General features: G+C 41.5%; 1 protein-coding gene across 6 annotated transcripts in view; it reads right to left on the bottom strand.

The window, feature by feature from the left end:
* The window catches only part of LOC136826868 (transmembrane protein 39A), a 371,219-nt gene that overhangs the window by 11,122 nt on the left and 347,047 nt on the right, over positions 1–13,050 (bottom strand). For 4 of the 6 annotated variants that reach the window (XM_067084380.1, XM_067084378.1, XM_067084379.1 and 1 more), the window contains one exon: positions 1,669–4,185. In XM_067084380.1, the coding sequence (XP_066940481.1) occupies positions 3,952–4,185 (234 nt within the window). In that variant the 3' untranslated portion in view covers positions 1,669–3,951. Of the gene's footprint in view, positions 1–1,668; positions 4,186–13,050 lie in introns of those variants that run through there. The other 2 variants (XR_010849723.1, XR_010849722.1) reach the window with 1 other exon arrangement.

Below are 13,050 nucleotides of genomic sequence, written 5' to 3'. Positions count from 1 at the left end.
ATTCCTCCATGTCTATAGCTGATCAGGTTGTATTACTGAACCATTATGTGTTCTGTCTATCTAATAATAAAGGGATCCAAAACTTTGAGGAACTTAACGTATTTTTTTTATTCCAAAACTACGTAATATTTCAGATGGCTGGGAGGAGGATTTGGGAGTTTACAGCATCTGACTATGGCAGAATGTTTCTTGAGAACAGTTTACCAGAAATTCCAAATTGTCATATGAAAGCCCTTCAGCCCCTTTGGATCACAGACCTTCATATGGGTAGAGCCAAAATGCTGTCAGTGCTAGATAGCAGACATGTAGGCAGAGGAGAAACTGGTGGCAAGAAAAAATGTTCCCTAATCAACTTCAAATCCTGCAAAGCCCCTGAAGACAATTCCCTTCCTGAATAATAAAAAGTGATCCTCTGTAGAATGATCATAAGGTTAAGGGGAAGCAGAGGATTTTCCATCTGCTCTTCAAATCACTGAAGGTACAGATGGGGAAAGACTCCTCTCAAAAAATGTAAGACTGGAATTTATAAGAAATGGAAGGACTCCCAAGGTGTGACCCGTATTCATAAAACTCTTTTTGGTGATTAAAGGAATATTTATTGTCCTTCCAAAGGTGTGAATTGTATTCATAAAACTCTTCTTGGTGAATAAAGGAAAATTTCTTGTTATGAAAAAAGTTCAGTGTACAATAATAACATCAGCAGCAAGATTAATTGTGCAGATTTGTGGGGTCAGAGGCACTGGAAGTAGGACAATAATGAGAGAAACTGAAATCTAAGTTCTTAGGCCTACAAAGCTGGAAATTTGTATAAGAAGCGAGGAGACATGATCTATAATTTTCCCTCACTGCAAAGGACACCATCACACAAGCGGTAGCATAATCCAAATGGAGTGACAATTATGGAGTTTATTTTGCTGTGAGTAGTACAATTATGGAGTTTATTTTGCTGTGAGCAGAAGCAAGACTTGGTAACAGAGATGGGGGGTGGAGGGCAATGGGACAGCATAAACAAAACGGAAAGGGTAAGGGTCTGTACATTGAGAGAGAGAGAGAGAGAGAGAGAGAGAGAGAGAGAGAGAGAGAGAGAGAGAGAGAGAGAGAGAGAGAGAGAGAGAGAACGTGTAACTAAAATCGCTAACAACGATATGGAGGTTGATGATATAAAAAGCAGAAGATGCAAGGACAGCATCATGAGAGGAACAAGGTTAAGTGCAATAGGAGCGATGGGGACAGGAGCAAAAGTAGAAGCAAATATTGGTTGAATAGAAAAAGACTGCATGAAGAACTTGTGTCTTTCATGGCTTAAAACTATGGTCGAGCAAAGTGAGGCAAAACAAGCTGGTTATAAAGTGCTGAGGAGGTGAGGGTGTCATGAGTTCCGCCTTACCGCCCTCCTTAAGTTATCTGTCCAATGTACTTTGGCTAAATTGGAATAAACAAACTTATATGATCTACTTCCATCATTTCCCCTACAATGGAAGCACAACTCAGAGGATCTATTTCAATTGTTATATTGACTAACTGGTTCACTGTGTAATATGCAATTTGGCATAGAAACTAAAAAGTGGAACCAAACATTTAATTACTTATTGCTGTTATATATAATCCACACTTTAGAAAACTGCATAAAAGATAAGAAGAAACCCTTTGAGATATCAAGAAAACCAGATTATGCTGAGCAATCATGCTTGATAAAAAGAAAAAACATGATTAATTGAGATACTTCCCTAAAGCATAAGCTAATTAAAAATCTTTACTCCTAACTATATAAAACCACTGATGTCTAATTTCCTGGGATTAGAGCACTCAGTAACAATATATCTAACAATATGTGGAACTAAATACTTGACACAAAACACTGGCAATTTCCACTCATTAAAAAAATATGAAAATAGAACAACCAATTTGCAGTCTACAAAATACAGTTCCATTAACATGATTACCTGATGAGTAAACCCATGGAAAAATCATTTTACTACTTAATTCGTAGTTTAAGGTACATACTTGATCAAAGTGCTTGTTTCCTGAATGATTCAATTCTCATGTTTTTCTAAGCTAGCCTGCCTGCTCATATCCCACAACACCCACATTTACAGGTACCCAACACATTAACAAAGTTATATCTGCTATAACCAAAACAGCTGATCAAGGATTTTTAGTACAAGAGAAACTACATACTGGAAACTGAAAACACTAAAAACATGTTTAAGCACTTCATACGGGCTTTTAAAATTCCAAACTATTTTGTAAAATCCAAAATTCAGCTTGGAAAAGCAACACATATGTAGTCTTGGTATTTCAGCTAAACTGCTCTTTTTGCATCAAACAAAGCATGTACAATGATTCACAAATGCTATCTTCCATGGGGGAATACCTGGCACCTGACAGGAATTACCCTTCCTTGAGAAATTCCAAAGTCTTCTATAAAACATTTTTGGGATATAAATGGTGACAGTCCTAAAAACTAAAATTCCTGAAAAGTGGAAAATGTTAAAGAACTATGAAGCCTTCTGGAATAAATAGGTATTTGAACATAATTGCTTGTCTCACCATGTCCAAGGGTACTTCATCAGCATCTACTTGCAAACCTGATATGGATGAGGAATGGACAATGTCTAGCTACTGAGAGCAAACTTCAGAACAACATGCTAATGGTGAAGCAACCGTCCTCTTATACAAATCCAGGTTTTGTTTTCTAACAGATAACATTGAGTATTAGAAAAAAATTTAAACATTTACAACATTCATGCATTTATCTGCAACTTTTTTTGAGGTTCCCACCCTCTTAATTCCAAGTAAAAATTAAGGCCTATAAGCAGGTTTCTACAAAAAGAAAGTTGTTGACCATTTAAAGATTTACAGCCGACAAAATAAAAATTTTTGCAAAGGTAGCCAGTAAGGCCTCGATAGCATGATGTTATAAGAAAACACTTCAATGTGACACTCAGATCAATATCACAACAGGTTATGGTGATAATTTTTTTGGAAACAATACAATATCACAACAGGTTATGGTGATAATTTTTTTGGAAACAATACACATTTCAACTATAATCATATAATGAGCAATCAAATGATGAAATATGTGGGTCTAATTTACATGAGATCCAGACAGTTAACATGGCTGGGTGACTATGCGAGGCAAAAATAAACAAGGTATAAACACCAAATGGCTACATCATCAAACAAACACTTTATATAGCAATGCACAAAAAATATAGCATAAAGACAATGATCATAAGGTAATCACTTAACAATATAAATGACATGAAAAAAAATAGAACAAACACCTTATGGAAAAACAACTATAAATATACAGTAAAAGATTTTCCTAGAGAACTGACTGCCCACAGTAGTAAGACTCTTTTTCTGAATATTTCTCTAAGTATCAACTTCAAAACTTAAGAGTCAGGTTAAGTATGGCAGTGGTTTTTTTTTTTTTATTGTTTACACATAAATATAGATCAAGCTCAACTGAATTTTCTTGAATCAGTTTAGAACACTGGAAACAAAAAGAATCTGAAAGAAGTCTAATTAACTTACTTTCCAACAAAGGCATGATAGGCAATACTGAGGATAAAATATCATATCAGTCCATTCAGGAAAAAATGCCTGTTATGAATGAAAAAAGAAGTATTGATTGCCACCATCACAAAAGATCATAAAATAAATGTATGAGAAAAGGGATTTCTATTATTTACATCATAATACTTATAATTTACTAGGAAACTGATAAAACCAAGATTAAAATGCATCCTTGTTAAGCTCAACACACAATAACAGGAAAATGAGATACATTACCGGTGCTTGATCACGCCACTTACCTAAACAGGATATTTTCTTAACTGCAATGTTGAAGAAAATTCTTCGAAGACTTTGTTGCATAATTTACATCATTGGAATGACCCAGAGAAAATAACTGACGATGAATTTGATAAAAATATATTTTATTCAGTTTACTATTCGTTCTTGTAATTGCTGTTCTTGTTGATAAACTTTTCTAAGTACTAAGTAATCCCTCAAAAGATGATATAATGCAGCATATGACACAGTTAACACCAAGGCTGTTGCTAAAAGTTGATGCCACTGATGCAAAGATGCTAATAATACCAAATGCAGCAAGACACAGCAAACACATATCCAAACTAGAACCAGCACTGGTCTGGAGGGATCATAAAATATAGCCTGTAAGTAAAAAATAAAAAATATATATATAAATATATATAAAATACCATCACTAATGTTGAAACCAATTTCACACATAATACTAGAAAGGTAGACATGATGTACAGCCCATTATGTTATGAGACAGTTGAACAGTTTTATATAATTTCTGTTTCTTAGATATAAACATGACATTTCTGAGCTCGGCCCCGCGTCACCCGGTGAAATTCCATACTAACACGAATTTCTAGGTATAAAATTCATAACATACCAGAGAAAAAGCTTTCAGGAATGTTGGAGTTACTACCCCCAGATAGAGCGCCTTCTATATGAAGATCGCCGATAACTGAGGGTGAGTGAAAGAATCACAACCACAGAGCCACACCTCGATAGACATCCCCATGTCAAAACCCCTCGGGAAGAGCTGGAGCCGCACCAGCCCCCACCGGCCACCCGCCGCCAAGCGGCTACTCCAGCGCCATCTGAACTCATTCCACTCTAGCACCATTTTTGTGCAACCATTATTTTGTGCTCGTGTTTTTGGCTGTTTTTCCTGCTTATCAGCATGTCTCTCTCCAGCAAGTTTACTGTCACCAAGTTGGTACTATCTTATTGTGGGGTTTACATAGTTTTAGCTGTTTCAACCTCGCATCTTAATATTATTCGTGGTTGTTGTTACATCGCGGCGCCCCCGTCAGCCATGTCGTATCATGAGATCATTTCACCCAGCTTGTCCTGTTTGGGGGCTTCTCTTGTCGCTTACATTTATCATTATTCCTCTAGAATTCATCCTGGTGGCGTTTTCCTGGGCGGGTTGTTTCGGTGTTCCCCTGCATTATTTTTGTCGAACCGCATATCGGGGTTCCTCCATTGGGTTCCCGTCATTTTCCCGCTTAGGTTTCTCCTCAGGATGTTTCTCGCTTTTGACATATACTTCTACTCACATTATTATAGTGTGACGTGTTGGTGCTATCAGCCTTTATTGCTTGATTTAGTTTAGGGGAGCCCAGATACAGTTTTATTGCTCTACTTCTACTTGTTTCCTCTCCCTGTTTAGGCTATGCGCCTGCACATTGAGTTACTAAGCAAGCTTTTATTATTGTTTTGTGTATATATATATTACTCTTAGTGCTGGTGATTTATTTTAACTGGTTAAGTTGTGTGGGTTCCCCTAGCCTGCCTATGTCAATGCTAGGCTTGCATTTTGCTCCCTTTGGCCTCCCCGCCTCCCCTTTACCCTGAGTTAGGGTTAGGTGTGAGGAGGGGTTCAGCAGGTAGAGAGAGTTTCTGTTGTTGCTCCTTCCACTGGCTGTGTTGTTTGGGTTGTAGAGGAGACCCCATTGTCCTCCCCCCATGGAGGGTGGCAGAGTGCTCTTTTGTGTGGGTGTGTCTCTCCTGCTTCCAGAGCATCCTCCCCTTTCGCTCGTGCCTAAGGCCTTCTCAGCACGTAAATTCTCCGTTGTTTCCCTTCCTCCCTTTCCTTATTCCTCCTGTTAGCCAAGGCTATCCCTAGGCACGGTACAGCTCAGGCCACGCCTCTGTGTGTAGGGCTTAGCTGTTGAGGCCTTAGGTCAAGTCCTTCCATCCCTTATTCGAGTAGGCTATGTTCTTCCATCATGGTATTAATTTACTTGGCGTGGTGTGTGTCTGCAGTCGAGTGGGTGAATAATCTTCCCCAGCCTCCTGCTTTCACCTGTTCTGGCCTACTCCCATTCTTACCCCTCCAACTCCCCACCCACCCCTTCACCCTCCCCCTCCTCCACCCTAAGTCAAGCTCTTTGTCATCTTCTCGTGGTGACGCCAGCTGGCGCCCACTCAGTCGTGGGGCCCTTTCTTCCTGCGGAGAGATTCGCCCCTCCTGCAGGGCAAGTCCTTCGGTGGCTTTTTGCTTGGCTCAATAACCACAACCGGCCTCCGGATCGAGCAGGTTTCTCAACATTCTAGGTTATTGCTCTTTTTCGCTGCCGCTTGGCTGCTCGAGATACTTTAGTTGGGGTTGACTGGCGCCCGCCCTTGTGGTCCTTGGCGATGTTTGTTAACCTCACCCTACTATTGTTCTCTAGCCGTTGAGGCTTGGGGACTCCTCGGAGGGGTGGTTCCGACTCCGAGTATATGGAATTAACTAGCTTCGCCTCATCCCCTGTATTTTATATATGCATATACACTTGTTTTGTTCCGGCGGTTCACTCCGCTGGACATATTGTTACAGGGTCCGTGTCCTGCCCTGGGTTCCGCCTCGCTTTATTCTCAAAATCCCTTGTAGGGCCCTGTTGACTCAGCCCCACTCGCCCGCCGGAGTATTCCGTGGTCGGGGGGGAGCAGCTCATACCACTATAGTTACTTTTGCTGGTAGCCCGTTCTGACGGGCTTTTTCCCGCCGGAGTACTCCGGTACTAGGTTTGAAAATACCCGTGCCTCGCCTAATTTAAGTTTCTAGAGTGGTAGGTTCGCTGTGTACTTCCCTTGGCCACCTACAGACTGGTGGCGCGCGGTGAGGAGCCGGGTGCACCGCCACTTCCATCAACCCTATGGCATAGTGGTGTCGGACCCACGCTGGCTGTGCGTCCGGATGGACGATCTTAGTTTGCATCCTGATCACAGGTGTGCTTCGCTTCTGTGCAGCGCGTCCAGGATGAGTCAGGTAAGCTTGACTTTCGCTCTTCACGCTTACTTTCAGTCTGATATGTACTCATATTGTAGGTCATGACTTTTTGTTACAATATGTTAGAACTGATCCTGTTTCTTTAGGCTGACGCAGTCTCTCCAAGAAGGAGGCCTTAGAGTCTCTCCGCGCTCTGGGTGGTTGGGTTCGAAGGAACGTACGCCGGGGAAGTCGATGTCTCGACGCTGGTTTGAGGGACCTTTCTTTACCCCGCCAAGTCTGATTGTTATGCCTACCAGCTGATGTGGTGGCGGAATTTTAACCTACCTAACAACAACACTACTCCTGATTCGCTGCTGGAGATGGGTAAAGGTCCACGGTCACCAATCACATGCACAAGAACGCTGGAAACAAAATTTCAAACAACCTCCACCAACAACGAACGAAAAAAGAGACACATGCACCATCAATATCGGTACCGGGTATCCAAAACAAAAGCCAGACAAACTCCTCGCTCACTTTCAAGGTTGACCTCAACTGCCCAAGACCTCCTAAAAACGAAACTCCACACAGACCAGACAGAGAGACAGCCATAAACCAACTCCAACAACTAAATCCACTCACAACGATAATTACACTCTCTCTCTCTCTCTTCTCTCTTCACAAAAACGTTGGGAAATGCTAAATAAAACAAATTTCTTCATCCTCTATATTTCTCCCTTTTAGCATTTCCCAACCAACACCTTTCTTGACTTTCAAATCGCTTTACGCGAACACCCACGGATGCTCACCAGCAGGTCCTCTAGATCGCTGTCATGGGCACTCAATCATTCTCTCAGAATCATTCTCTTCTAGCAACATTCAAACTCACATCTTCTCCTCCATTCTCTCTCTCAGATTCACGCCTATCTTCTTTCACTATTACCATCCCTCAAATTTCATCCACAATCTCATCTATACCTCTAACTCGTTCCCAAATACCTCCCCAATTCTTCAACTAACTCCATCCCATTCGCTCATTGACCTTTCCAATTCTTGCAACGACATTCATTCATGCTTTCAATCACTGCCTATCACTGCTACGCCTTCATTTACACTTTCGCCACCTCCAACCGCCACCAACCCCTACACGCTCAGTCAACTCAGTTATATCAAACCCGCATATGCTATACGCTCTATCCATACCATCCCATTCATCCAGATACACGCTTTATCACTCATTTCCACTTTGGCACTCACACCCCTATCACACAACTTACGACTCATTCAGTTTATTTAATGCTTCTTCCCTTTCTTATTTTTTTTACCATACTCTATCAAAACAAATTGCTGATCCTCCATACACAAGCTCTCATGCATACTTGGTTCACCCACATTCGATTTCAACCATTTATACACCCCATTCTCTCTCACATATTCCGGTACATCCTTCCATCTACGCAATTGGTTGTGATGCGCTCATATTTCTCTCACACTACCATCTACACATACTTCCCCTACAACATAATCCAAGCCCACTGGGACCTAACTTCCAACACCTCATACGGACTCCTCAAATTTTCCACACTTCATTTATCTTAAACCGCCCCTTTCTGATTACTTCTTTTCAACACTCCCTTCTCGCCACCTTGTAACTTTCAAACCTTTCATACTTTCCATACTCCCTATCATTATCAGATAGACCCAATGTCGGTCTCACTATCTTTTCAAATTTAAATACATATTTACATCGGAGACATACCAATACCCTTATGCACGGTGGCGCTTGTATACCCTGGCCAACGCCGCCTCAATGTTTACATCCCAATCATTATCACATCTCACCCATCATAATGAATATCTCTGTCAACGCTTCCTGCACCGCTCGCTCCGCTAATCCATTCGCGACTGGGCATATACGGCGTGAGAGTACACATGTTCTTATGCCCCAATCACGCAACATTTGCTCAAACTCCCATCCAACAAATTACAGCCCATTGTCACTCAACATTCGCGCCGCTTCTGTACACACACATTGGCAACATCACTTGACCCACCATTCGCTACAGTCTCACTCTTCTTTTTGTTCCGACCGCTACCGTGATATGCAAACTTACTCAAATGATCTACCATTACAACCATTCCACATGTCCTCTAGCAGTCACAGGCAACGACACACAATCAATCACAACCATCTCAAATAACTCTTTTTCATCTGCAATCGCAACACAGGTGGATTTGCATGCACACTTTGATACTTACCTCTTCTGACAGTCCACACGAATCGCCACATCCGCACAAATTTTACTCAATTCAGGCACATACAATCTCTCTCTTCTCTCATACATTCATAATTTATTTTTCCCAGGTGCCCAAACCAAACCTATTATGCACCAATAATCACATACCCACGGGCCAAGTGCCTTTCTGAAAATACTGGCACATACATTCTCCCCATCCCATATCCCTTCCTGGATGCAAAATAAACTTATACCTTACATACAACAAATCTCTTAGCACTGCTATACACTTCTAACTCAGACGGCCAACTTCCAACTCTACAAGAATCCTAACACACACTCTCTTAACATATTTATTTTCATGCATTGATTTTGCATCTGCTTTAATTTCCTCTTTCACTCAACAAATCATTTTCACTCCTTGCAATATCTACTATACCTACAAAACTAGTTTTATTTCACATCCTCCTTTAACCTTCTATTTCCCTGCCGCCTTTCCTAAAATTCCCTCCCGACATCCACACTTATATCATGCATTTCTCATAAATCAATTCTAATAAAAAACATGTTGGCATATCATTCTCATCCATGACTACAAAATTATGTATTATTTCAATCCCCCTAACTGAATTTTTAATTGTACTCTCCTCCCATACTTCAACACTCCCTTGTCCCAAACCATGTATCCTTACACTCGTTGATTTTCTTTATATCCCAATCGCACCTTTCCAATTCACTAACTACTGTACTACTCAACAATGACACTTGTGCTCCCTGCTCACCAAACTACAATATTTAATTCTGGATCCACCACTATTCGCATTAATTTACCTTTCGCTTCATGCATACACGCCTCTCACGGCTACATTCCACCTGCTTAGCTTCCTCACAACCATCCTCATCGCATTCATCTTCTTTCAACGATATCCTCAACCCTACCCCCTTATTCCCTCATTTTCCCACAATCACCTTTCTTAACCAGCCAGCTACTAAGTATCCTTTCCACAGTGAACATTTAAAATCACATTCAAAATTAATTTTCATTCAATTCTCTTTATATCTCCCACCGCCTATTCCATCCAAAGAACAATCAGACTGTACTTCAACATTTCAGCCACTACCAACAAATACCACTAACTTTTCCTCCTCATCTAATTCTTCCTTCCTCACGCACTCCTCCTTCCGTATCTCATCTATCACCTTTTCACGCAACTCGTTCATGCTCGCAGGTACTCCGTCAATCAACCCATTTATTTTCAAACTACCCAACCCCAAACAGACACTCCACACTCGATTCTCCCCTTACATACTGTTGCTTACCACAAATCCTACAGGTACTTCTGGTCCGGGTCCTAAATGCCTCCTAACACTAATATCTGCTCAGTCCACATACGCCGACATAGCATCTGCAACAATATTCTGTCTACCTTGTACATACTCTTACCTTAAACTAAACTCATTCAAATCCTCTATCGCTCTCGCACTCTAGCATTCACACTCTCCTTTAACCATATATAACACTAGCGGTCGAAGGGTCCGTCTGTATCACAAAAATCTACCCTACAAAAATACTTTCAACGCTTTCACACAAAACCTTATTGCAGCCAATTCCTTTTCAATCACCGAATATTTCAATCCCCCCGCTTTCCAAACGCTCTTGCTCACATTTACCTAATTACTCTCAATTGTTCTCCCCCATTCGCCTTTCTGCATTTGTACCGGGCATCCTCCCATACTATATTTACTTGCATCCGTATACAGTTCTAGTTCGCATTCTCACTATAGTCCGGGAAAGCCAACGCCCGCCTCTTGCAGCCTCCTTCAATCTCTCGAACGTCATTCGCTTCATCCCATTTCAATCTTACAATTTCTCTGCCCATTCAGTAAGTGGTTTCGATCCCTGAACAATCTTTTATAAACTTCCTTCCAAACTCAATTAAAGCCAAAATCCTTTCAACTCACGCACGGTCCGGGACGGAAATTCCTCTTTACCTTATTCACTAACTTAGTCACTCTTCCTTACACCTTCCACTCACCATATGCCCTAGGAATTCCACCTCCCCAGCCAACCAAGCACACTTTTCAAGTTTTACTTTTTATTCCTACTTCTTCCAACCTTCTAACACTGCTCAAGCAGTTCCATATTCTCTCTACAGTCTCACTCATAATCAAAATGTCATCTATAAAAACAGTTACCTTCTTAAGATCAAACCCAGCCAGAACCACATTCATTGCCCTTTTGAAGGCAGTAGGCGATTAGCCAGTCCTAAACTCAATTCGAACTGGTAGTGGCAGGAACCACCAGAAAAGGTCAGAATATGCCTGCTCCTCCTCCTCCAGAGGCATCTAATTTGTAAACACTTCCATTTATCTAGACCTGTACACACAATCAGACACTACATTCATCGGGAATCGCTCTTTTCACAGTTACTTCCATTCACCTTCCAATAATCCACACACATCTCGCAGAAACTTCCATCTGGCTTACGTATCGGGTAAGTACAATGGGGCTATTCCAGGCGCCAGATTCTTTCAATCACCCCACCCTCTCGCCTTCACACTGCTCCTCTCTTATCTCACGATTGATAGATCGGAGAAAATGTCGACGCTGATATATGGGGGTGTCGCCTTCCAGAACTGTTTTAAATTGGAAGCTGATCCCCAAAATCCTCGCCTCCACGACTCAATGCCCCCGCCTATCCACAACATTCTCCTCAATCGCTTCTCTTTACGTTATCACTTACATTTTCATCTACCTTTTTACTCTTTCCTTCAACCTCCTCATACGTCCAATCATTAACCTTTCAAATCACCTGTCACTCGTCGCATCTTCCACGCACTCTCATCATCCATATTCATCAACGACGTATTCCCACGCAACTCTCACATATTCTCGACTCGCTTCTTCTCTCTCGACACCGGCAATGCATTTATATATACCCTCGATTCCCATGTTCAAAACCCCATCATATACACACACATTTGCCCTGACTTAATTTATTTATGTTTATTCCCTCAACCACATACTCACATCTATCATTGTTATTATCCTGAGGCTATCCGCCATGCCAATTTTCACACTCATAACTTCTCCAATATCATGTGGCACTTTTACCCTCCTCTGCCGCAATTACAGGCACTCTCTTCCACAATTTTTGCTCAACCTTACCATCCTTCCCAAATACAAATCTCAAGCACATCCCCTTCTTTCATAATGGTAATTCAATTACATTCATACTAGGAAGGACCACCATCCCGCATTTTTTCAAAACTCACATCCCAATAAAAATATCATATTTATCATTCGTAATTTCAATCACACAAAATCACTTTCTCTATCCATCACTACACCCCAATTTCTAACCGCTCACACACTCTTTCCGACCACTGCTACCCCCTAAATTTCCAATCCCTCTACTTCTGATAGCCTTTAATCTCACACGATTCTCAATTTCAAGCATCCATTCTTAAATATGACATTCATACTACACCCGTATCTACTTAAGGCAATCAATCTACTCCCTTACAACACACTTGCACACTCATGCACTCGTCAGTCTTTCCAGCAACCTCCTCATATGCACAACCCTCACGCATGCATCACACGCACAGCTTGCATCCTGGAGGATCCACCCATTTGAACTCCTTCACACTCAGTTTCCCGACTGCTGTCACAGTCACCCTTTCGTCACACTTGATACATGCTCCTTCCATTCCACATTCGTCACACTTCGCCTCGTTCTGGAACACATTCTCGATAATGCCCATTCTTACCACAGTTACCACATATTACATTCACTGGTACCCTGCCACAACAATTAGCAACATGACCCACCTGTCCGCACCGGTAGCATTTAACCCCCTATCTTTCGTACACCTCACTAAATGTCCCGATTGCTCACACCAAACACTCTCCTAAAGCCCACCTATACACTCATTCTTTTTGTATGTCCTTCCTTTCCACATCTAAAACACTTCGCCGACTTCCACTCACCGACCTTCCTTGTACACTACTATTCCTAACCCGCTCCAACCCTGTTCCCTTACAAACCCATCATTCATCCT

The sequence above is a fragment of the Macrobrachium rosenbergii genome, chromosome 41 (genome assembly GCF_040412425.1).
Source record: "Macrobrachium rosenbergii isolate ZJJX-2024 chromosome 41, ASM4041242v1, whole genome shotgun sequence".
NCBI classification, from domain to species: Eukaryota; Metazoa; Arthropoda; class Malacostraca; order Decapoda; family Palaemonidae; genus Macrobrachium; species Macrobrachium rosenbergii.
This window is presented reverse-complemented; position numbering and strand designations above follow the sequence as displayed.